The sequence below is a fragment of the Macrobrachium nipponense genome, chromosome 12 (genome assembly GCF_015104395.2).
Source record: "Macrobrachium nipponense isolate FS-2020 chromosome 12, ASM1510439v2, whole genome shotgun sequence".
NCBI lineage: Eukaryota > Metazoa > Arthropoda > Malacostraca > Decapoda > Palaemonidae > Macrobrachium > Macrobrachium nipponense.
In genome coordinates this window covers 31,878,710-31,905,463 of record NC_087205.1, presented here as the reverse complement: position 1 = coordinate 31,905,463, position 26,754 = coordinate 31,878,710, and the positions used below count along the sequence as shown (strand labels likewise).

At 36.7% G+C, this 26,754-nt stretch overlaps 2 protein-coding genes across 3 annotated transcripts in view; one reads left to right on the top strand and one right to left on the bottom strand.

Annotated features, from left to right (window-relative positions):
- Positions 1 to 4,486, top strand: part of LOC135224461 (uncharacterized) — a 102,519-nt gene extending 98,033 nt beyond the window's left edge. Inside the window, exons 4-8 of the mRNA XM_064263460.1 lie at positions 845 to 1,011; positions 1,124 to 1,974; positions 2,146 to 2,405; positions 2,552 to 2,721; positions 2,882 to 4,486. Coding sequence (XP_064119530.1) covers positions 845 to 1,011; positions 1,124 to 1,974; positions 2,146 to 2,405; positions 2,552 to 2,721; positions 2,882 to 3,046 — 1,613 coding nt within the window. The 3' untranslated portion in view covers positions 3,047 to 4,486. The remainder of the gene's footprint in view (positions 1 to 844; positions 1,012 to 1,123; positions 1,975 to 2,145; positions 2,406 to 2,551; positions 2,722 to 2,881) is intronic.
- Positions 4,487 to 15,252: 10,766 nt separating this feature from the next.
- LOC135224460 (FAD-dependent oxidoreductase domain-containing protein 1-like) overlaps positions 15,253 to 26,754 on the bottom strand; it is a 30,130-nt gene continuing 18,628 nt past the window's right edge. Inside the window, exons 3-9 of one of the 2 annotated variants that reach the window (XM_064263459.1) lie at positions 25,295 to 25,408; positions 24,931 to 25,063; positions 24,373 to 24,518; positions 23,504 to 23,744; positions 22,586 to 22,700; positions 21,652 to 21,800; positions 15,253 to 15,940 (exon numbers count right to left, since the gene is read on the bottom strand). In XM_064263459.1, the coding sequence (XP_064119529.1) occupies positions 21,661 to 21,800; positions 22,586 to 22,700; positions 23,504 to 23,744; positions 24,373 to 24,518; positions 24,931 to 25,063; positions 25,295 to 25,408 (889 nt within the window). In that variant the 3' untranslated portion in view covers positions 15,253 to 15,940; positions 21,652 to 21,660. Of the gene's footprint in view, positions 15,941 to 21,508; positions 21,801 to 22,585; positions 22,701 to 23,503; positions 23,745 to 24,372; positions 24,519 to 24,930; positions 25,064 to 25,294; positions 25,409 to 26,754 lie in introns of those variants that run through there. The other variant, XM_064263458.1, reaches the window with a different exon arrangement.

The window sequence follows — 26,754 nt, the reverse complement described above, 5'->3', positions numbered from 1 at the left end:
CAATTGTCTGAAATTGAGATCAAACACAAACATCAAGGATTGGTCATGGCAGCTGTGTTTTATCTAAGCATTTGAATATGGCTAAAGATTATAAGTCCGGAGTTATCAAGCAAAATTTACGGCTGCCATTTTGTACGCCATCTTTATCACAATGGTGATCATAGTAGTGAGAGCTCTGGTGATGTTTTCAGTTAACTCTTCCACCCAGGAAGACATTATCTGAATAATGAATGATTGATGTATTTATTTCAACAATGATTTACTCAGTGTCAGAAAGCGAAACAACTTTTGGCCTTCTTGAAAAGTGGAGGGCATATTGAAATTTTGCGTGGACACCAAGATTTTTCAAAAAGATGGTTAAAATGAGCACTTGTGCCAAATTTCATGCTTGTATCACAAACTGAAGTATTTTTCTACTTATCTGCTGCACTATTGCTACCGTCCTTTTCACTGTTAAATACTTTTCCTATATATGACTTTATAGAAAATGTTAATTGAAGAATATCAGGTAATTCTTTCAAGCCATTGTGAAACTTTTGGTCAGACTTGGTATTGCAAAATGGTGTTGTCAAGTAGATATTTTATTTATAAGGAATAGATGTTTTCTAAATTATTACTAAAGAATGTAGACTTTCTATAAGATATTGAAGGTAACTATATGATAGACTACCCTCTATTCTTTGATCTCCAAATGTCCTAATACACCAGGAACTAATAAAAATAAATATTTAATTACTTAACCAATGATTTAATTGAAAAATGAGGTCCTTTCTTGAAAAATAGTTTCTACCTTCACAAATCTTATACTAAAATAATTCTTTTAAGCATATTTTCTTCCTTTCAGAATGTGGGTCCTTCAATCACACCGTGGGATCAGTCACGAGGGGAGCTGCCTCGTTACCTGTAGGATCTGTGGCGGCAATGACTACCGGACGCCGCTTCAAAAGGGCTGACCCGACCGTTGCAGGAGGGGCGCCAGGCCTAAGGAATTTCTTCAACGCTGGGGGAGCGGTAAGTTAATGGAGTTCTCCTTCTGCAGTTTTAGTAAGTAAGACTTTAAAGTAAACCAGAGAAAGGATAAGAATAATTCTTCATTTGACTTACTGTTTCTTTTCTTATGCAGGCGAGCATCAGCGGTGGTTCATCTGCTGATGGAGGGTCGTTATTTGGAGGACTGTTTTCCACAGGGTCCTCTCGGGGAGGCCTCTTTGGAGGTTCAGGTGAAGGAGGCCTCTTTGGAGGTTCGAGTGGAGGAGGCCTCTTTGGAGGTTCGAGTGGAGGAGGCCTCTTTGGAGGTTCGAGTGGAGGAGGCCTCTTTGGAGGTTCGAGTGGAGGAGGGTCTTCTGGAATTTTTGAAGGGGGTGCCTTTTTCGGTCGGTCTCGGGAAACACCCTCCTTTGGTGGCTTTGGAGGCAGACCATCTTTTCCCAGTTTTGGTGGCAGGCCATCATTTGGAGGTGGCTCCACTTTTGGTACTTTTGGTTCTCCGGCACCTCCGCCACCCTTCCAGATTCCAAGACGGGACTTTCAGCAACTTTTCATCCAGCCTCCTTACCAACCGCCCTACCAACCAACTTTCCAGCCTGCTAGACCAAATTTCAGGCCAGTAGCTCCAACAAGCAGACCTGCCATTGTGTATCAGGAACCAGCCGCTGTTGCATTAAGACCAGCCACTCCTACCTTCAGACCAGCTGCTCCTGCATTCAGACCAGTTGTTCCAACAAGCAAACCTGTCATTTTGTCTCAGAGACCAGTTGCTCTAACCTCCAGACCAGCCCCAATTGTACAGCCTTCAAGTCCCAACCAGCCAGCTACTCCTGTCTCCCTTCTGCCCCCAGATGTCATCCGTGGCAACACCGCTCCCTCATTAATAACAAATGAGGTCTCTTTAGACGACTTCTTTTGTGGAGCTTCACTTATATCTGACCAGCACTTGCTGACTGCTGCTCATTGTGTCACTAATGAGCATAAAAGGTAAGTTCATGGTCTGTACTGAAAAAAAATTTGCATGTATAGTAAGAAATGCTCATATTTCGATCCTGATTGCCAAAATGTTTCCAGTATAGAAAATAGCAGTGAATTAAAGTAACATATTATGTACAACAATATTTTCAGTAACTGCCAACAATAATTTATTTTATGCAGGCCACAAGAAGTCACTTTCAGAGAGGTATCCCTCAGCCCTGGCGGTGATCGTGTTCTGTCAGTCAGCTATGAGGTCGAGAACGTGATCTTGCATCCTGAGTACAACAAAGACTCCATTCGATACCATGACCTGGCTATTTTGAAAACTAAAACTAAGGTGCAATTTAGTCCCGTCATCTGGCCTTATTGCCTTCCCCCTCCGGGTACAAGGGTAGACTTCATGACACTAACTGTCTCTGGCTGGGGAAAAGTTAATTCATGTAAGTGCCTCAGTAGAGTTTTCAGTCGCGTTAGTACTATGTTATATGTATTTGATTTTTGTTTATTTGCTAACTATATCACTGGCATGCAGGTAAATGGCACATTACCTCCTGGAAAAAAATAATACCTATGTATCATCCCACAGCCTACACTGCTGAAAACCTTCAACAAGCACAAGTACCTGCTATTCCAAATGCCATATGTGCACAAGATTACAAAAAAGCAGATTTGGGAGAACATCTCGAGCTTCGGTATCCCCAAGGACTCACTGACAACCTAATCTGTGCGGGACAACTTGGGAAGGATGCTTGTGAGGTAGGAAAAGAGGTCTAAGTACATGACCCTCATGCTTCCTATAACACAATATATTCTGCAGTATCTATATATATATGCCCTGTAAATAGTTTAAGCAGTACATTTATTTTTCTTGAGATAACTGTTCAAGAATAATGACTTGTTTTCTGCTCCTCTGCAGGGAGACTCCGGAGGGCCCCTGACGTATCATGATGAGGAAGACAGGGAGATCCTCATCGGGGTAGTATCTACGGGCCTGCCCTGTGGAAACAATCCTCTGCTTCCCGGAATATACGTCAATGTTGCCAGATACGTCGACTGGATTAACAGCGTCATCTACGAATGACTTTGAAATTGAGTGTTGCATGGGCTATTAGTAAACACATAGGGATTTAAATTAGGCAAATGAACTGGGATGGACACGAAGCTGGATTTGCATGGCCTCTGAAACCTTATGATTTATTATTCACTGTTGCATCAACTTAAGATGGGCATTTATCTACTCACAAGTAGTGGTATAGGTCTAATTCAGTTTCCTTTTCCTATTTGGTTTCCTATTTTCATGTTTCAGTCTTTCTTCCACTGCACACTGGTCTAGGGTGGACGCCACTCTACCGTAAGTTACTTAACCTATAAAACCCTTGAGCTGATATGTACGATATCTAATAATAATAATAATAATAATAATAATAATAATAATAATAATAATAATAAAATAATAATAATAATATAATAATAATATTTTGGAAGAAGACCCTCTTTTAAACAAATTCTATTGAATAAATTGGCAGAGTTCAGCAAATTAATCTTATATATTATCTTATCTATTTTTCTTATGACTTGTTACTCTGGCTCAGCGATACTTCTTAATAATTGGCCAATATTCATATTGGGAGAAATCTAAATAATGCTGAATGTGATATTTTATTTAGAACAGGATTTTGCTTTTCAATACTGGTATCATCAGTATATTGGTATACAGGAATGGCGGATCTCAGGTCCAGGTCAAGCAAGGGTTGCCAGGTCTTCTCTGGTGTTCAGCTGGTATTATTGCTGGTGTAGCTGGTTTCTCGTGACTTTTCGACCTTCTCTTAAGTCATCTTCTTGGCTGGTCAGCAGTAGAAGTGAAGAGATAGATAGTGTTTAAGGATCTTAAATCCTAAACACCATCTCTTCACTTCTACTGATGACCAACCAAGAAAATGACCTACGAGAAGGTCGAAACGTTGTAATAACCCAGCTACACCAGCAATATTACCAGCTGAACACCAGAGATGACCCTAGCAATGGTGTCTGCGTGCTGGTATTTATAGCAGCTCGAATCCTAGAGCTGATTTCTGACTGGTCGAGCCGGTTTTGGGTGAAATCGCGCATCTCGCTTTGATGGTCGCAGAGATTCAATTGTATGAGCATTCGTACTGCTGAATCCCTGCGACCATCAATGCGAGATCCCCGACTTCGCCCAAAACCGGCTTGACCAATCAGGAATCAGCTCTAGGATTCGAGCCGCTATAAATACCGGCATATAGTTAACATCTCTTTACTTCTACTGCTGACTCTGAGTAGCCAAAAAGATGACCTACTAGAAGGTCGAAGCGTCGTGATAAGCCAGCTACACCAGCAATAATATCAGCTGACACCAGAGACTACCCCGGCCTGACATTGGCCTCGCTTATGGAAAAATACCAACACCGACGATAACCTCTGCTTGACCTGGATCTGAGATCAGCCATTGCTGTATACCAATATACTGATAATACCAGTATTGACAGCAAAATCCTGTTCTAAGTAAAATATCCCATTCAGCATTATTTAGAGTTCTCCCAATATGAATATTAGCCAATAGTAAGAAATATTGCTGAGCCAGAGAAGCGAGCAATAAGAAAATAGAAAAGATAATATAATAAGATTAATTCACTGAATTCTGCCATTTTATTCAACAAAATATTAATAATAATTATCTTTTGCAAAGCCTAAGAGGATTCATAGAGAACGCTAGAAACAGCCATTGACTGATACATATTCCTAAACAAAAGCCACTATATTAATAGGATCATTGGAGAAGATCTACAAGAACGAGACACTTCGTTAGCAGCAGGACCAAACTGACACTATTTGGCAATACACTTCATTATTTGTTCGCATGTTTAAGCTTTCCAAGAAAAGTTAAGGTTTTAGTTTATGTTATTTGATTAAATTCGCCTTTGTGTACATGCTGTGAGTTTGACAGGCCCGTACCTAGAGTTTTTAATGGGTCGTGGGGGGCCGTTTTTCCCAAAACTGGACCTTTTCTTCTATAAATGTCATTGTATATACAAGATGAAATACTTGAAAATGTTATTTTAGTTATATACCAACAGAATTTTACTTATTATGTTGAAAGTTTGCACTGAAATTCAAGAATATGTCTTCAGTTTTATTGATTGATTAATTTATATATACTTTGACTAAAAAAAAACAATAATTAGTTATTCATTACTTTGTAAGTACAGTTCAATGAAAAGGATAGCTTCCAGAAATTTGGTTGGGGGAAGCGGTCGTTCGACCTCCCCCCGCCCCCTCGGTCCGGGCTTGTTTGATTATGGTAGAAGAGTAGTCTCTTAGTTGATGCTTGCTTTAGATAGTGTATAATTATTGCAATTGTCAAACAGGAATGTTTTGTAACAGGACCATCAAATGGAAAGAGAGAGATTATTATTTAAGTAGTTTAACCAGACTACTGAGCTGGCTTTCAGCTCTCATAAGAGAGAGAGAGAGAGAGAGAGAGAGAGAGAGAGAGAGAGAGAGAGAGAGAGAGAGAGAGAGAGAGAGAGAGAGAGAGAGAGAGAACTATAGTAGATTCACATCAACCGTGCATTTGATGTCTAGACCCGTCCCTTACGACGCTCTTGATTGGCTGTTGCTGAGCCAATCACAGGGGTCTCTCGAGAGAGTTCACATAGGCAAGGTGTATATCCCACCTCTCTTGAAGGATACGGCTTTCAAAAGTATCCCTCAGGAGAAGTGGAAAATACATCCTGCCTCTGTGAACTCTCTCGAGAGACTGTAGCAAAAAGTCCCCACGTGTCCCTACCCCTGCAGCAAATGTCCCTCTGTGGGATTGAATGTTCAATGTCCCTACAGTGGTATTAAATCTTTGAGCAATTGTGATATGATCATCAATTTCTGTTTTATCAGCAAGTCCAATGGCCCGCAACCTCGTTCATGATAGCAAACTATATACCAGGTTATATACTGCAATAAAAGGAAAACATGGGTATTACATAAAATTTATTTTTTAATAAACAAAAATACATATACATAAAATCATACTGAAAAATATAACATGATGTAAGGTAGGCTTACAGTAACCTATACTAAATGAAAATAATTTAATTTTTTTATTATTTCAAGTTTAAATTGATAAATCAAAATATTGTTTGTAGCTTTATATGTATGCAATGGTTAACTACTCTCAGACTGTTTGAAATAATACATTTGCACATTATGAAAACTGTAGTAATCTTCATTAATGCCCTGAACTTAGGCTTTACCTTGATCCAGATGGCAGGGACTATAGTGGTTTGGTCCGCCACTTGAATATGTTGGGACCTTGAGGATATTGGTGTGATTCTACATCAATATTTATTGGGGCGGAACTACCTGTAGGGACTTACCTATGGAATGAGGGGAGGTATAGTCTCCTCAGTAGGACTCTCGGCAATTTATCCATATATCCCTAAACCACTACACTGCAAATCATGTAGTAAATATGGCCCTTCAAGTAAAAATTGTAGAGAAGCTCCAAGATGTGCATGTTGTGGATCATACAACCACACAACAAAATGGGACTGTGAAAACCCATTTTGCATAAATTGTGGTCAGAATCAACACTCAAGATCAAAAGAATGCGCATATTAAGGTAGGTTTACACTTACGCACTTTTGTGTTGCGGGCTGTTGCGGGATGGGACTGCAAGAAACCGTTACAAAATTGACGCAGTTGGGAGAAAAAATGACCGTTATTTGGCAGCGTGGGGCGGACCAGGGCGGTGGGTTACGGGCACCTCACGGCGTGTTCCTGCGGTGCCTAGCGGAGTGTTACGGAGTTGGCGCAGAGTTGGCGAGGTGTTATGGTCGTTGTTGCTATGCCAGGCCACGCGCTCTTGCGGCTTTGTTACTCGGTGTTGCAGGTGGGTTGCGGTGTTGTTGTGGAGTAGTAATAACATAATTCATAATAATGAGAAGCAAATGATGGACATGTAAAGCATAGAAAGTAAGAAAATGAACATGAAAAGCATAGAAAGTAAGAAAATGAACATGAAAAGCATAGAAAGTAAGAAAATGAACAAGAAAAGCATAGAATATAAGAAACTGAACATGAAAAGCATAGAAAGTAAGAAAATGAACATGAAAAGCATAGAATGTAAGAAAATGAACATGAAGCATAGAAAGTAAGAAAATGAACATGAAAAGCATAGAATGTAAGAAAATGAACATGAAAAGCATAGAAAGTAAGAAAATGAACGTGAAAAGCATAGAATGTAAGAAAATGAACATGAAAAGCATAGAAAGTAAGAAAATGAACATGAAAAGCATATAATGTAAAAAAATGAACATGAAAAGCATAGAATGTAAGAAAATCAAAGTGAAAAGCATAGAAAGTAAGAAAATGAACATGAAAACCATAGAATGTAAGTAAATGAACGTGAAAAGCACAGACTTTAAAAAAATGAACAAGAAAAGCATAGAATGTAAGAAAATGTACATGAAAAGCACAGACTGTAAGAAAATGAACAAGAAGCTAGAATGTAAGAAAATAAAAGAACATGAAAAGCATAGAAGTAAGAAGAAAATGAACATGAAAAGCATAGAAAAGTAAGAAAATGAACGTGAGAATGAAAGTAAGAAAATGAACATGAAAAGCATAGATAGTAGATGAACATGAAAAGCATAGAAAAGTAAAATGAACGTGAAAAGCATAGAAAGTAAGAAAATGAACATGAAATCATAGATGTAAGAAAATGAGGAAAAGATAGAAAGTAAGAAAATGAACAGAAAAGCATAGAAAGTAAGAAAATGAACATGAAAGCAGAAAGTAAGATGAAAACAAAGTGAAAAAGCATGAAAGTAAGAAACTAAAACGTGAAAAACATGAAAATCATAGCAGAGTAAGAAAATGAACAAGAAAAGATAGAAAAAGAAAGGAAAAATTGAAACAAGAAAGCAAAATAGAACAGTAAGAAAATTGAACAAGAAAAGCAAGGAAAGTAAGAAAAATGAAAAATTTGAAAACATGTGGAAAAGCATAGAAAGTAAGAAAATACGTGGAAACAAAGCTATAAGGAAAAGTAAGAAAATGAACATGAAAAGGCAGACTTAAAGAAGAATGAACAGAAAAGCTAGAAGTAAAAAATGAACATGAAAAAGCATTAGAAAGAAAGGTAAGAAAAAAATGGAACAATGAAAAGCATAGAAAGTAAGCAAAATGAATATGAAAAGCCATAGGGAATGTAAGGAAAAAGAAAAATTGCAACAATGAAAAGCATAGAAAGTAAGGAAAATGGAACCAAGAAAAAGCATTAGAAAGTAAGAAAGAATAAAATGAAAAGCATAGAATGTAAGAAAAATGAACAAGAACAAAAGCTAGAAAGTAAGAAAATGAAACAAGAAAGCAATAGAAAAGTAAGAAATGAACATGAAAAGCAATAGGAATGTAAGGAAAAGAACATGAAAAAGCAATAGAAAGTAAGAAAATCAACGTGGGAAAAGCAGAGAAAAAGTAAGAAAATGGAACCATGGAAAACGCATAGGAAAGAAGGAAAATGAACAATGAAAAAAAGCATAGAATGTAAGAAAAATGAACATGAAAGCATATAGAAAGTAAGAAAATGAAACATTGAAAAGGCATAGAAAGTAAGAAAAAATGAACGTGAAAAGCATAGGAAAGTAAAGAAAAAAATGAAACAGAAAAGCAACTAGAAGTTAAGAAAAAGCGAACATGAAAAGATAGAAAGTAAAGGAAAATCAACATGAAAAGCCATAGGAAAAGTAAGAAAAAATGAACAATGAAAAGATAGAATGTAAGAAAATGAACCGTGAAAAGATAGAAAGAAGAAAATGAACATGAAAAGCATAGAAAGTAAGAAAATGAACGTGAAAAGCATAGAAAGTAAAGAAAATGAACATGAAAAGCAATAAGAAAAGCAAAAGAAGAAAGTAAGGAAAATGAACATGAAAAAGCATAGAAATAAGAAAAGTAAGAAAGTAAAATGAACATGAAAAGCATAGGAAAGTAAGAAAAAATGAACATGAAAAAGCATAGAATGTAAGGAAAATGAACATGAAAAAGCATAAAAAGTAAAGAAAATTGAACATGAGCATAGAAGTAAGAAAAATGAAAACGTGAACAAATAAAAGAGTAAAGAAAAAAATGAACATGAGCAATAGAAAGTAAGCAAAATGAACATGAAAAGCTATAGAATGTAAGAAAATCAACATGAAAAGCATAGAAAGTAAGAAAATGAATATGATAAGCATAGAATGTAAGAAAATGAACATGAAAAGCATAAAAAGTAAGAAAATGAACATGAAAAGCATAGAAAGTAAGAAAATGAACATGGAAATCATAGAATGTAAGAAAATGAACAAGAAAAGCATAGAAAGTAATAAAATGAACATAAAAAGCATAGAATGTAAGAAAATGAACGTGAAAAGCATAGAAAGTAAGAAAATGAACATGAAAAGCATATAATGTAAGAAAATGAACATGAAAAGCATGAAATGTTAGAAAATGAACGTGAAAAGCATAGAGAGTAAGAAGATGAACATGAAAAGCATATAATGTAAGAAAATGAACATGAAAAGTATAGAATGTAAGAAAATGAAATTGGGACTTGGTTTATACCATAACATTTACAACTGCAAATATCATATATTATCAACTGAGGTCAATATGTCTTTAGTCTCTTACTGATTTTTCATTGTTCCCCTGTTAATAACTATGTCCAGTCAATGTTAATTATTATTTCATTGACATATTTGTATGTGTTCATGTTCATTTGATCATGTTCTCAATATTATATTATTGTTCTTTACCTTGTATGTTATTATATCATTTGATGGCCATATTTATTTCTTATTACATTTCATTTTATAGTTCAAGTTATTTTCCGAGTTCTATTTATTTCATATTTCATATATCATATTTCATGTTAGATTTCCTGTTATATTTCTTTATGATATTATTCTTTATGGCCATGCTTTCTCATTTTTCAATTTCATTTCACCCAATCATATCATCATATATATTGTCATGAAATATAAATTAAGCATCAATAAGGAAAATGTAAATGCAAGTCAATATTTCAACATATTTATTACAAAAAGAACCATGATGAATGATATAAAATGTACAAAATCATTTAATATTAAGAAAATAACTAAAAATCATTTATTATTAAAAGGATAAAATTCTATTTATTTATACATTGTCGACAGGCTGTCAGAGCGCGAATGATTCCCCCGTGGTCTGTCCGGCCCCTTTTATCCTCCCCAGAATGCGCGGCAACCTTCCATCCAATGGACCTATGTTTTTGTCAAAATTAAGAGGTGGTTGTGGAATTATTGATATTCAGTGTAAAGCGAAGTCAGTCATGTTTAGTACATTTCTAAAATGTTTGAAAGATCGCTATTTTGGTTACCAAATGATTATTTATTATTGTAAAGTCAGAGCAACCTACCTTATAGAAAATGATTGCCAACATCAGGATTGCACTATTTTTACACCTAGTTTTTATGAAAGTATGATAAATATATTACGAAGTGCTAATAAGATGACATCCTATCCACACATAAAAACAAAAGTGGTACATGAACATTTAATGAAAAACAGTGAATATGTTCCAAATATTGACAAATTGTATCCACTATTCAACTGGAAGGTAATTTGGGAACATGTAAATAATAAGTATATAGAAAATAAAAGTAGAGAAATTTTGTTTAAGTGTGTTCATGAAGTTTTAAGTACAAATGATAGGCTAACCATGATGAAAATAAAAGATGTTAAGGAATGCGGTTGTGAATTCATAGAAACTAATATGCATATGGTATATTTCTGTCCTTTGGTTAAGAATTTGTTGTCCTGGGTATTCGAATTGCTTAGAAAATGTTGTAAATTAAAAACTAATAGCAGTTTAAGGATTTTAAAACTAGATTTTGAAGCAAACTCAAAAAGGGATGAAAATACACCAATGGTAATAATAGCAGATTTTATTTCAAGTATATGGATGGCAAGATATTTGGGAATAAGTACTGACCAGCAAATTATTAAATGCATTAAGAATAGACTGTTAAACACATTTAATGTAAATATTATAGGATTTAAGTATAATGTTAACAAAATTTTAACGAATCAGTATGTTTCTCATTTAAAAACATATTTAAAAAAATAATAAATTGTAATATTTTTATATTATACATAGATATTATAATGCATAGCTATACAAAATTGTAAAATATAATCTTGTAAAGTAATATTTCTTAATAAAAGAAAAAAAGTATTGAGGTTCACCTAAAAAAAAAAAAAAAATCTACCTAGGGAGACGCCGTAACACGCCGCACGCACGCCCCGCAACATGTGCGCCATTTATTAATCGTGTATGAAGGTGCTGTAAGGGCACTAAACGGCCCGATAACATCACGCCATAGCACTCCCTCGCGGGTGGTACTACGTCGCACCATATCGCACCACGTGGGGTGTGGTGTGGTGTGGCACGGCACCATGCGGGTTCTTACCTCTTTTGTTGCGAGGCCGCGCTACACCGCATACGGCCTCGTGCGACTTCATCAACCCGCCAGACGCCACTCAAAAATTTGAAATGATTTAAAATTCGGGCGGCGTCGAGCGGCTTTAATGGTCATCGCCTACCCACGCCAGCCAGGCGGCGCACTTTTGGCGCGTTTATAGTGCGGTTTGTAACGGTTTCTTGCGATCCCACGCTGTGACAGCCCGTACCACGAAAGTGCGTAAGTGTAAACCAGTCTTTACATATACAACACTGAACTAAGCGCCTCAGCGGCGTGGGTGGTATGGTATTAGCGTCCCACCTCGGTAGTCGCGGGTTCGATTCTCGGCCATTCCATTGAGGAGTGAGAGATGTGTATTTCGGGTGATAGAAGTTCACTCTCGACGTGGTTAGGAAGTCACGTAAAGCCGTTGGTCCCGTTGCTGAATAACCGCCGGTTCCATGCAACGTAAAAGCACCATACAAACAAACAAACACTGAACTAAAAACCTTACAAAAAAGAAGTGGAATGTCAATAAGATAAGCTAAGATAGAACTAAAAGTAAAAGGTTTACAAGATCCAGCAAGGAAAAACACATATAAAGAGGTAGTCAATAAAGAAGTGCAAAACCAAATTCCTACAAAATTATACAGCATAAATCAAACAGAAAATACTCATAATATAATGGACCAAAATTCAAGCTCAGAAGCTAAAGAACATATAAGTAACGCAAATTTATATAATATATTACCAACACCAGAAATGCATGAAGACACGATGAATTTGGAGGACAAAAAAAGACTACTTGAAACGACCCCACCCAAATCCAAAAAACAAATTATACAATCAGTAAGACCAAAAATCTATGGGGAAAAAATTGCTTGCAAACAAAAACTGAAAAAAGAGAAACCCAAATAAAAGAGAAAGTTAAAATATCAGATAAAAATGAAGAAAGTATTGAAATAGAACCCAAGATCAAAAGCCATTTAAATGCACCTCTAATAAAAAGAACATCTGAGACTCTTCAGCCAATAAAGAAAACAACAGCAGAAATACATCACCCACCAAAAGAAGAACAAAATACAGCAAAATTATACAACTTCAATAAAATACAAAGTACAGAAAAACAAATAAAGATATTAAAACAAAATCCAAAATCTTCTTAAAATCTCTATTTTACAGTGGAATATTAGAGGATATATATCTAATAATGAAAACTTAAAATCATTAATTAGAGAATGCAATGCAAATATCATTTGTTTACAGGAAACTAAAATAGGTAACAATGTTCTCAATGCTGGCATAGATTTTAAGTGTGGAAATCAACACAAATTTTAAATGACATCAGCCAAGGAGGAACTGCTATCATAGCGCATTCTTCAATCAAATGCCAACCTGTTAGGATCGGGATCCGGCGAATTTACCTACAACAATTCACCGACAACAATTTACCGACAACAGTTCATCGACATGCTCAATTTTTCGACTGCACAATTCACCTACATTGTGATTGATCAATTCACCGACAACAATTAAGCTAAGATAAAAAAGGAAAGATCATTAACAAGACTGTACCAGCCACATATAAAATAAAGGTTTGAATATTAAACTGGTAGTTATGAAAGAATCGAGGCAATAAATCACCAAATAAGGTTTTAATACTAAACAGGTAGTTTAGAAACAGCCGATGCACTAAATTACCAAATTAGCTTGAGTTTCAAAATAATAACAGTGTATTTTCTTACTTCAGTAAGAAATATAAATGGTCTAGTTAACAAAGATTTTCACTACATAGCCCATCATGCGTCTCCATTTTATAGAATCCGAAAAAGGAAAGAAGAAGCTTGTTGTTCATGGCTATTTCTTTTATAAAGACAAGGAGCGTGAAGATAAGATATACTGGAAATGTGACAAATATCACAAAATAAGGTGCAAAGCGCGAGTAACTACGTGTGACGGTGAAATTGTAGCAGAAGTGACTGAGCACAATCATGTTTGTGATGCAGCCGAGAGTGAAGCACAAGGACCGTTTAACTTTGGCAGGACACCATCATTGAAATTATACCTCCTCTTTATTTCTGTGCATGCCACTACAAGGAAACTTCTACACCTCTGAAAAAACTCCTGCTGTTGAGCTTTCTTTTCCTGTATGGAGGGGTTTTTTAATCCCTGCATAACTTTAACTCCTAGGTACATTTGGTTGTCACTAAGATGCCTGTCATGTCTTTCAGGATTCACAGTATTTAGATCAGTTTTCATTACATAGGTCCTGTCCATAAATGAGAGAAGGAGGTCTCTGAATAGCATGGACACTTAATCATGGAGAACTGTTATTACTGCTTTATCTGACTGGAAAAATTTGTTGAACTCAGTCAACTTTGGAAGAACCCAGTCAAGGAACTTAACTTCATGAAAGGATCATGAAGGGAGTTGATCATCAACTCTGTTGCTAATAGTTTCTCAGCGAGCCACTTTTCCGAGAAAAATAGCTTTAGTGCCTCCCACTGTTCCAATAGCCTTTGAACCACGGCAACTAAAGATAACTGTGGCGAAAAAGATGGACTTATAGTGGACTGTACATGCTTAACGTTGTTACTTGGTCAATTGGTCAAAAACCGCTAAAAGCCTTACTTAACAACTCCACAAAACTCCCTTTGCGGTTTCTAAATTACGGGGAGATATCTCTCAACCCATTTCATTAAAAACGAGGATAACACACCAATATCATTAATGAATAGTACCACAATTAAGTACTTTCACTTACTGAGCAGTCCTTCTAGACATGAACTCAGATCATAAATCGCTATACGAGAGGTAAGCGCCTCTCTCTCTCTCTAAATGTTGCGAGTACTCACGGGTTGATTTTCAGACCTTAGAGGACCGCTGTGTTATCTCGTTTCTAAAAGTTATTTGCATAACCTTAAAGTATGAGCACAATATAGGTTTATCAGATCAATTTATATTCACCATCCACAAAACTGAAACATAGTAAAAATTAAATAAAATCGAGGGATATTGAAACGCAGTTGATAAATGTAAAGTTAAAATTAATTTAATAACTAAAAGTTAAACATATCAAAGAGTAATAAACATATAAGTGGCAAATGAAATTAATCACTCAAGGGGAATTGTAAATCAATGGGACTCAAATGAAACAAATTACGACAAAATTCAAAGAATCAGGGCAATCGCCCTTTCTAAATCCACACACACATCACTACACAACATTAGATGATAGGTCACCTCAAAAGTTGAGCCAAGAAGCTGTTCGTTTCGTCTTGCATTCGGGTTTTGTTGGGGAAAAGAGACAATTTATACAGTTACCGCGAATGCAGAACTGACTTACAAGGTTTTCATGAACATAAAAAACGCTACAATAATGATCAAGTTCGTTGTCAAAAATAAATTCCAAATATAATAGTGTGCAACTTCAAGATATATTTATAAAATGTAGTGAATTAATTGGTGGTGTGTGTCCATACAATTTTTTGCGATATCTCGCCCATACAGTGTACTACGCACATATGCATACACACCCCTAGAGGGGCACGCAAAGGAGCAATCAGAGGGGCGAACTACTACCCTTCCTTTCCCCTCCCGATCTCTTGACTTCTCCTAATGGCTTCTCTGGCGAGAGGCATAAACAAGATCCAATAACACCTTCAACTCTTACCCTACTTGATATGCGCAATACACTCACCAAAAGCAATTTTCATATATATATATATTATATAATATATATATATATATATATATCTATATATATATATATATATATATGATATATATATATATATATAAGGACAAGTGAATTATCATAACTAAAACAGTAATCATACTGCGTTACTAAAACGTCTACCGACGTTCATGTCAAAAGACTTCGTCTTTGTGTAAAACCATCTTTTCGGTGCTAACGGCACCACAGATACTACGTACTAGAACATAGCAAAATCAGATAAAATAATGTTAAGAGTGTCGTTCTCGAGTAAATATGGTTCTTTCACCCTTATTATGTCCTGCAATATAGACGTACATATCTTTACAAAATATATGGGCATGCGAATCCATTTGGTTTTCACATGAATACAAATACAGTGACATAGTTCCTGTCTGTCATTACCTGACAGACGGCAATACGCAGTGAAAAATGAATCAATAATTTCTTATGCGACAGACACTTATAACTATAATAAAAGACAGAGCACAGAAACAAGTGAATACACAAAAACATTAGAAAATAAAATCGTTGTGAGAGGAATTCTTCACAATAACCATCTAGTTTGGGAAGGATGGAGAACTTTATGTGGGTTGAGATCACAGAATGATTGAAATTGCTTGTACTCACTTTGACGTTTGCTACTACATTTAAAGAAGTTGTAGACTTCCCTGGCTAAGTCTTCACATCTTCTAAGCAGACTTCTACATGCTTGCACAAAGATGAGCCGAGTGCCAAATACACTTCATCACCATGTGACCTGGGAAGTCATTTCGAAAGTGACTTGAAACTGAATTATTCACACCCATCATCACGCTACAACCATTAGCACCAAAGCCTATCATATGGGCACATTATGATCTTTAAATGTTTTCATCATTCTTTCATACAAACTCTTGCCAGTGGCACCTCTCTCAACACTTTCTGGGTCATCAGCATTGTTTACGTCGTAAAGTTCCCAAAACTTACTCTCCACTGATAATGAATCTACATAAAAAAAAATCTAATAACCATGCAAGATGTTTTAACAGAACCAATATCGGTTGATTGGTCACACATTACACTGAACTTACATTCCTGCAACTTCTTGGCAAGGGCCTTTTTATGTGATTCACCCATGACATTGGTAACGACAGCTGTAGCTTTAGTTCTTTTTAAAGAAATTGACTGTGCAATTATGGATTCAGGGAAAATAACTTTTAAGAGATCAGTTAAGTGTTCTGATACATTAAATGCAATATTATGCTCTGAAAGAAATCCAGCAAGTTTAATCTCAGCTCTAGCTATTTGATTTCGTAATGTACTACACTGGGGTTTCGGAAAGAACTTTGCAATCGAAGCCTGCTCATTTGGTACATTTTTGAAATATGAGGAATGTTTCTTCCCTTTTGCATAATTTTTAATTACTGTTAACTCTGCAACCATAACTACATTGCAAACCCGGCATTTGGCTTTCAGAGGATCATTAGAAACATCTTGTAACCATGGCTTGAAAGCTGGATCAGCTTCCCACTCTTTCCTATAGCGTTGCTGGCGATGTGGTCTCGCTTTTGACGGAGCCTGTAACCATAACGGCCGTGATTGGCTTATCAACAGCCAATCAGGAGCGTCGTAAGGGAATGCCCAAGCTATCAGATGCACGCTTGATGTGAATCTACTTTAGTATCTCAGGGCATAAAAGCATTAGAATAACCTAATTTAAACATGGTTGCGGACCTCAAGTACTTTTTAGCTTTGTGGGCAAATGTCATCCCACAGATATAGAGAGGAGAGGTTGGACACCGTATAACAGCCAAAGCAGTCTGTGACGTGCACTGCCTGACGCCATTGCTATGCGATAATTCTTATGTAAATAATAGCGCAAACCTATACAATCTTATGGGAAACCCTGTACTCTTGAAAACGTGTTTTCTCGGATCTCCGCCAAGACTATCAAATGATTTATACACCATTTACTATATGCAATATGTGCTGTATGCAGAAGTAAAAATATTTAATTTTGGTGGCATATTTCTTCTACGGTTAAGCCACAAAGTTTTGTAGATATGGCAACTACAATATGGTTATTTTCTCAGCAGTCTTTAATGAATAGTAAATTATCTTTGCAGCATTTACCAGTGACAATGTGTACTGTATGTAGAGATAAAAAATTTAATTCTGTCTGCTGAGCTAGTTTGTATTCACTTGAGCAATATAGTTGACCAATTTGTCGAAGTTATGTGCCTTTCTTTCCACCACAAATTTACAGTCCTGTTTTACTCTAGAGCCAGAACTAATTATCGTTAAAATTCAGCAGAGTCCTCCCCATACCAGGTTTGAGAACTTATTGATAACATGTACTAAATAGGGTAAAATACCGAATGGCCACCTCTACCACAGCACGAAAATTACGGCATTGATGTGTTAGTTTGAGGGAAAACACTTAACTTCGAGAGGAAATTAGAGGTCTTCAGGTATTGCTTCGACGGACGCTGGCTCTTGACAAATGTCTATCCTGGGTTACAGGTCATGTTAAAGTACTTTTTTCGGGAAGGAGGTCACGCTAACACTACCATAACATTTCATTGACACTTAAAACTGCAGCAGGCCCGGATCTAGGCCTCATGATACTAGCCTATGTACATTGTTGTAGTACAAGTAGTAGGAAACATAGTCAGGCATAACCATGGTTGTATGGACTGATGGTAACCCTACATGCCAGTGACTTTTCAGGTAGATTTTAGCACACTGAACCACTTGTATTCGATATAATTCGTCATTTGTAATAATATTTTACGGGCTGTAAGCACGTACCACGAATAAATAACACCCCTGCTTTAATAAAAAGCTTTTTACAACATTCATTACGTGTTATTAGATATAAAAGCAGGTGTGACGTTGACTGCGATATAACATATTTACTTGAGGTTATTTCAACAGTCATAAAGATTCTCATGAATGAAAATAGGTCTCTTGTTTGTGAAATGTGACCTGTTTTTTTGTGAACTTGTTCCTGTAATTGATACAGTTGATGACCCAGCATTGGCTACCAGAAGTGGCTTTTTTGTTGCTGGTCTTCGCAGTTGATACCGATGCCATCTCAGACAGTTATCGCATAACAATGGCTCCTCAAGTGAACGCGATCGTCACTTGTCTGTCCAAGCTCTCCTCTCTATATCCGAGTCAACCCCATCTCACGTGCTACACAGCTGTGAGCTTCAGCTCCTGCCCCTGCACGATTTTCACGTCGGCGGGTTTCAGTACTTTGGTGCTTTCCTTTCGGTTGAAAGGACTGCAACTGAATTTCCTTTTTTTATAACACTGTAAATGTTTAATTTTCGGTTTGCTGTTGAATCTAATACTATTTATTTTAAGGTCTTAATTTTTCATTTATGCTTTTATATTGAGAGTATCATTTGAATGGAGACTCAGGTTATAATTTTTTGTTCGTTAGTTCTCGGTTTCTTTTATACATATCTAGATAATTTTTTGTTTTTGGAAATTTAAGTACTTCTGTCAGCATTAGAATTTTATAATAACTTAACCGTCTGTTACTGTGCCTCGTGACTGAAGTAATTATCACTAAATACTAGAAGTGACTCGAGTGGAATCTTAGGCTACTCTCGTCTGGGTGGGGGCGGCCGGGTAATCTTGTCTCCACCAGGGAAGTCAGCCTTGGAGGCGGGTTCCTCGAATTATACGACCATGAACGAGAGTTAATTTTAGACACTCAAGTGTCTTTCCAATCTTTTGTAAACAGTTCCAAAAGAAATGTGGAAACACGTAGCCTACACGCATTGTTTTCTCATAAAATAAAACACTTTCTTTCTGTATAAGGCAGACGTGAGGTCATGAACAGGCAAACATCCTATTCACTGTAGTACAAGGATTTATTGCAAAACGGATAACTGAAAACATACTGCTATTGCTTGCGAGCTTGTGTACTTCCTGACCTAAACCGTCCGTACATTGAATGACGTTCTCATAAAACCATCCGGAAAATTAATATTTCATGTCAGTTGTGGCAGGAAACCGTCCACCAATATACCCGGATTCGTCTAGTAAGTTATACGTACCTACCACCATGACGAAGTGATGCTCTCATATTACGCAACGCCAAGCCACTCACTAAACGCACCTTGCAGGACAAATGAACGCGGCCAATTCTACACATTTATGAACGTTTTTAAGTGGATAACAAAGAATGCTCCATCACATTCCTCTAATAAAAAAAGTTATATCTGGCTGAGATCTTTCAGTTCTTACCAGTTACCAAGGATGAGGAAAAATTAGACTTGCATGGCAAAAACTTGAGAAAAGATGGTAACTGAAGAGATTTTCATATGGTATAAGACAAGGAACCTGAATTATTTATTATGTAATCTACCACACAATAGATTTTCAGTGTGAAGAAGAAGAAGAGAGAGAACTAAATCTACTATTGAGTTACAGAATACCAGACGTCTCCGTGGCAACACTGAAAGATGAGATGGTGTGTAACAACAATCACCTGATAAGGGATTCAGTCAGTCTTTCTCTCTTTCAGATAAACTCACGCACACACACACATCAGTTACGAAAAAATCTGATGAGAATGTACCGCTTGACCTTGATGGAAGTTGCTTCAAGATGATTTGAAAAGTTTCGTTCGGGGCCTTTACTGCTATGAATATAGACAGGTTATAATACAATTTTGTTTTGCGTTTTTCTTCAAAGAACAATGCAAAGGGATGTTATTTTTTTTATTACACCGGCTTTACAACAAGAAAGGTCATGGAGACTTGTAGGTAAAAGATAGTTGAAGATTAGATAATAGTGGTACAGAATCTTTCTCATAATCTTTTGTTATTATGTATTCTCCCGTCTAGTTTCGTGTAGACTATATGCGAGGGAATTTTACTATGTAGAAAGCTTGAGTATAAATAATTCATTTATACACACAAACCCATTTTCAAACAATGATTAATATATATCATGGTAATATTCGATGGGCTATCTCTTAAAACTTTCAGGCGCATTTTCATCTATGAATCATATAATTCTGAACAAGAGTATCTTCAAGTAACTAGTAATGAAATATATATGAGTTGAATATAGAATTTAGGTGAAGCATTGGGACCTATGAGGTCATTCAGCGCTGAAATGGAAATTGACAGTAAAAGGTTTGAAAGGTGTAACAGGAGGAAAACTTCGCAGTTGCACTATGAATCAAGTGTTAGGAGAGGGTGGAAAGTAAGATTGAGGAAAGAGAATATGAAAGGATGCACATTAAGGACTAAAACATTATGATAATAAGTTAATTAAAAAACATTTAAAACAAGCAATAGAATAAAACTTTAAGGAAATAAAACTTTATTCTATTGCTTGTTTTAAATGTTTTTAATTAACTTATTATCATAATGTTTTAGTCTTAATGTGTTATTTTACTGTTAATTAAATTGTCACAATTTTATAATTACAGGCTGAAGATGTACTCTGAAGTAGTATGAAACGTACCTAATAAAATATTCTTCACAATGTTTGGTGGATTCCTGGACCCTTTTTAATGCTCTCATCTGATTGTATATATATATATATATATGTTTGTATGTATGTATATATGTATATATATATATATATATATATATATATATATATATATATATAATATGAAAAATTCTTACGTCATTACGACAACTAAGTACCGCTCAGCTGAGGAAGCGAGTTTTATCATTTCTTTATTATTACTTTCTGGAGTTATACATGATGGAAATAAAGGCTGCTTTATACTTAATATTGCTGTGAAAACACAATAATAATACTAAAATAAACTGGTGTTCTACAGTTGATAAGTACGGTGTAAGAATTGCGTTTTCAATTCAAACATGTCCGTCAATTAGACCTAAAAGAAAAGAATAGAAAGAAAGAAAGAAAGAAAACTCGGGCATTAAGCTGGCAACATAAGATATAAAAACATACATGTCTAAAGGCAAGAGACGGAGCATTTCCACAATCCCGTGCACTTTACTAAATTGTGGGTGGACTTTGCTAGCTACTAGTTGGTTCTAACTCTGACTGTTAAGTGCTGAAATTTGCCAGAACATGCACCATTGCGCCCTCATCTTTCTTTAAAATTTTTTTTTTTTCGTTTAATTTTTGCATCAAGCTAGACAACATTTTCATCAGACACTTAAACTACAGGCGTAAGTCATTCGGGACCAAATGTAACGTATAATGTGTGGGTTGTATCATCACTTATCTCAGACAGAGAACATAGTGAAGGTCGCTTGGAGGTCATCACTTGAAGCCTGAATTTTCTTTGTCTGTTTGATAACGGGAGGAACGACAAAGGAGAATAAAAAAGGATAAGGAGAGATAACAAAAAATACTGAATTACACAGGAAGGTCGTCTTCAACTGAATCCCTTTTTAGAATATCGATTCCCCTTTGTAGGAAGAAAAAAATAATTAAATCAAACAACGGAAACAATAAGTAGCATGAGTTAGTTTGTACCTATAGTCCTCAAAGAACGTTTTTCTCAATTATAGGTTCGTCATTTAAGATCCTTTCGAACCCAAACCTCGTGAGGTCTATTGAACGATAGCCCCCGTATAGGAGGTATTCCATAACAGCTCTTCCGGTACCTGGCGAGTGCTGGATTCCTGAAAAGAAAGATAGAAAACAATTTAGTGACAGAGAACATAACCCCATCATTCAGGACTAAGTGACACTGAAAGAGAACGTAACCCATTATTTAGGCCTAGATGACAGGGAACGTAACCCGTTATTTAGCCCTAGGTAACAGAGAACGTAACCCATTGTAATTCTATAGCAATAACTCCGTACACTCACGGTACAGACTCCAAGGAACGGTCCCACGAATACCTAAGCCACTTGAGATTGGGAATTTGGGAGAGTCATGTATTTCACCGTGTTTAATACTAGTCCCCCGGGGGGGTTAATTACAGTCGACCAACATATAACCGTAAAGTCATTTTCCAAGGAAATACCGACGCGGCCCTACATTACTTAGATCTACCCTATTATTTAGGCCTTGTAATGGAGAATGTAACCCATCATTCAGGACTATCCGTTAGGGGATGTAACCTATCATTCAGGACTAGGTGTCAGAGAATGTAACCCATCATATGGGTGACAAGTATACCATCATCTAGGTCTAGGGGAGACTATGTAACCCATCATTTACGCCAAGGTGACAGAGAATGTAAACATATTATTATTTGAGTCTTGGTGACAGAGAACGTAACCCATAATTTAGGCCTAGGTGAAAAAGAACGTATCTCCGTCATCTAGACCTATAAAAAAAAAACTAAATCTAGTGACTGAGAACGCAACCCATCACAGAGGCCTACGTGACAGAGAACATAAGCCATCATTGAGGCCTAGGTGACAACACCCTACTTTGTCACCAAGGATAAGCACTCACCGTGGCCGCTGAAGCCAGTGGCGAAAATCAGATTGTTGAAAAACGGATGTTTCCCGATGACAGCGTTTTGGTCTAACGTGTTGTAATCGTAGAAACCAGCCCAGGATCCACGGACCTGAAACAAGACATTACTTTTACATTTTTCTGTGTAAATCCAAATCTTCCTCATTCTTATGTTATTTTTCCAATTCTTGATTTCCTTCTTGAATTTGTTCCTGCTGACTTTTAGGTATACTTTCCTGTTCACATCGACATTTTTCTGCTTCTAGTGTGCCCTAGTCTGTTTCTGACATCTAGTAGCTTCACTTATTTATCTATGGCATGCTGTTCCCTTTTTTCTACCTGCCTGTAAATTTAGTTGCTTCCCTATAGATTTTTTCCACTTGTGGACTTCGTTACTCACTTAAAGATGCCCTATTAGATTGTAGATTTTCTTTTGAGTTTTTCTCCTACTTACTATAAGATTTCCATGATTACCTGCTCAGTTCTGTCTCTTTCCTCTTACTTGGTGATTTCCAAAATTACCTGCTGAGTTCTACAACTTCCTGGTTAGAGACTTCCCTAATTACCTGCAGAGTTTCGGCTCCTGCTTAATTTAAGTTCCATAATCACCAGCCGAGCTCTACCTATTCCTGCTTGATTGAGATTTTCCTAATTACCTACTTTAAGATTTCTCCAATTACCTACTGAGTTTGGCTTCTACATTATGACTGCCTTAACTACCTTCTGAGTTTTGTCTCCAACTTTGTGATTACTTTATCTGCTGAGTTTTGGCTCCTGTTTTATGACTGCCCTAAATTTCTGCTGAGTTTGATCTCCTACTTTATGATTGCCCTACCTACCTACTGAGTTTTGGCTCCTACTTACTTCAAGATTATTTCCCTGGCTACCTGCTAAGTTCTACCTCCTCCTGCTTACTTTGAGATTTTCAAACGCCGGGATTCTGTTAGCAAGCTGCGGCCAGATTATATTGTCGAAGTAATCATGATCCACCTCCAGGTCCTCGGTGGGTGGTTCCTCCTCAGCGGTGGGATTCCTGATGCAAAGGTATACCTTCGGAAGGACGTCGGGACGGAAGTGAGCTCCCGTATAGTCGCAGAGGATGGGACAGTTCTCGACGGGTCCCTCGGGAACGTGGGCGCAGTATACATATCGTTTCCTGAAGGCGAGGTAAATAGGAAACTGGTCTAGATAAATTCCCGAGAATACTTACTCCTCAGAAAATAACGCAAGACAAATTTCTTTAGACAATAACTCAACAAAAATAAAGTTTAGTTACATTAAATACTGAACAAATATTTTGCAGATAAATAGTTCAACAGAGTAAATTATTTTAAATCGTATATGATTCTCTACGTTTTATATCATTCCCGTTTTTCGTCAAAGTGTTGTTCCCTTTTTCATCGGGCAAAACCGACCTTTTCTCCATATCACCATGAATATCCCAATCATTCCCCTTAATAGTCATCAGAGAAACTATAATAGGTCTATTTATCTTCATCACTGGGAAAACCTAACCTTTTCCACATTATTATTTAAAAAATCCTTGGGTTTTATCATCTTACTAGTAGAACATATCCTTACCCATTGATCATTTCAGTATACATTATAATTATATATATATATATATATATATATATATATTATATATATATATATATATATATATATATATATATATGTGTGTGTGTGTGTGTGTGTGTGTGTGTGTGTGTAGCTACAGAATTCTTTTCATTCACAAAGGAATGAAATTTGCAGGCCAAACCAGACCCAATTTTCTGCCCCACCTGGGTTCAACGGGCAATGGCGTCGCCAGAACTCCATCGCCTGCTCCGACACCCGCCAATTTGCTCACTTCCCCAGACCACGTTCCGGCCGCCATAACGATGGTGGAGAACTCTATGTCATGTGTGTCTCCCTCTGGCGTATCTACCTGAGTAATCATTCGATGGTGTAAGTAGTCCATAAATCACGAACATTTCAATAGTAGGCCTATGACACGCAACTAAGCTATAATAGAGATGGCAAATTATCAGGCAGAGAATTCGCTGAACGAATAGATATCAAAACCATAGCTTGTCATTAGAGTAAAAATGTTTATGCAAATCGCAAAGAAAGATTGAAGATAGTATTGACAAAAGAAGCCTTCATTCAGTAAGGGGAATGACTGTTGGCAAAAGTCTTCCAATAGGAATGTGGATAGATAAACTTTTAACAAAATATTGATCTTTCGGTAAACACTCCATGAGCTAGGGCCTTCAATAAAATCACATCAGTATATAAGAAAATGTGAGAACCACATGAATCAGCTGATAAACGCCAATAAAAAAAAATGGCATACTCACTTGAACTACGTTAAGATTCTGCGCAGGCGCGTTGAACCTGTCATTAATGGCCGTGACTTTCCCGTGCACATATACTGCGCCAAGGGACGTTGCTTTACGCCGAAACCCCATTAATAAAGTCCATGGATCAAACCTAGTTGTTTTCGGTGAGTTTAAAAGAATTAAACTCATTATAATGGTATCTAATTTTTTATTAATATCAGAGAGAAATGAGTCATTTATGCCCATGGTAAGAAGAACAAAACTGAGTTGCAAAAATTTCATTTATGTCTAACTTTAGAGTATAAAAGAATATGGCCTATTTACTGAATTATTCAGCATTTACTATATCATAGATAATTTCATCTCCGAAATTTACACTCACCATCCTTCGTTTTCTATGCCCACAACGGCCAATGCGATATCGTCCGTCACCATATACGGATACTCCCTTTTCAGCTGCGATTGCGTCATCATTTTCAGCTTGGCTCCGGCATTACTAAAACCAAACAAAAACGTTTAGTTTGGACATAACATCCTTCACATGACACATTACTGAGTAAAATTATCTGTGATTCTGGGAAAGGATGGAAGAGGGATAGTCGAAATTTGAGTCAGTGGAAGATTTGACCTCTGTAACTTCGTGTCTATGTCTGGGAGAGAACAAATAACTTCGTCTTATATTATCGGTGACTAAATCGAACCAAGGACTCGGTATATAGATATAAAAAAAACTGAAGGCCATAGTTATTCAAGAAAATATCATCTCGAATTGCCACAAATTGAAGAGGCACCAGCTTCATTGACCGAATAAGGTCCAGTGGATTTTCACAAAAGTAACCATTTCTTTTATATTTCGTCTACCTCGATACACTCACGGGGCCCCCATATCCAGGGCCAGGCTACCTACTATGGGTTTCAGAGACAGTGCAAGCACGTTTTTTGGCAATAACTCTGTAACGAACACTCGTATCATAACGAGATTTTGCTGTAGTGTATTACACCCAGTGCCGTAATTTATAAGGGTATCGTGAATCACTAATTGTAAAGAATAACGACACTTGTCCCTGTACCAAGAGGCAAAAAACTCTATTATCATAAATGGATACGAACACAACAGTAAAAAGCTCCGCCTACCCCCCTCTCCCCCCCCCCCCCCCACCGCCACCCCCGCTCTTCTTCCTTCCCTCACATTCCCTTCTCCTCTCTCTCTCTCTGAAAGTTGTTTGTTTAAACTTATTTTTTATGATTTTTCTATCAATCTATCTATCTAATAATAGTTTACATTGGAGTATATTCTAACGAAAGCCCTAGATAGGTAAGATTCCCCCCCACCGGTGTGAAATCATTTATACGTAAGATATTACCTCACAAACCTCCCCGGTAACAAATCAACTCATCTGTATTCTCTCTCTCTCTCTCTCTCTCTCTCTCTCTCTCTCTCTCTCTCTCTGTTGTGTGTGTGTGTGTGTGTGTGTGTGTGTGGTAGTGGTACCTACTGTAAATGGTTATTAGAGAGAGATATCTGAATGTATGGTGGAGCAATAGAACGATAGACACTATGATTTATGGTAAAGCGACTGCTATACTTGTGGTTTGTTACCTTCTTCGTAATCCTCATAAGGACTCAGGGTATAAGAAATATAGTACTTGTATTACGAAGGTGAAGAAAAGATGGCCACCACGAAAACTGTCGGCACGGTTTCAGAAATCAGTTTGTCACGCAACTTTTCAACTTTTTTTTAACCATGAGAAAGTCGCCAAGTGCCTTCAGATTAGTTGGAACAGGCAATTGGTTATAGATACTCTGTGATACAAATAAAAATTGAGCCTTTCTACCGGACA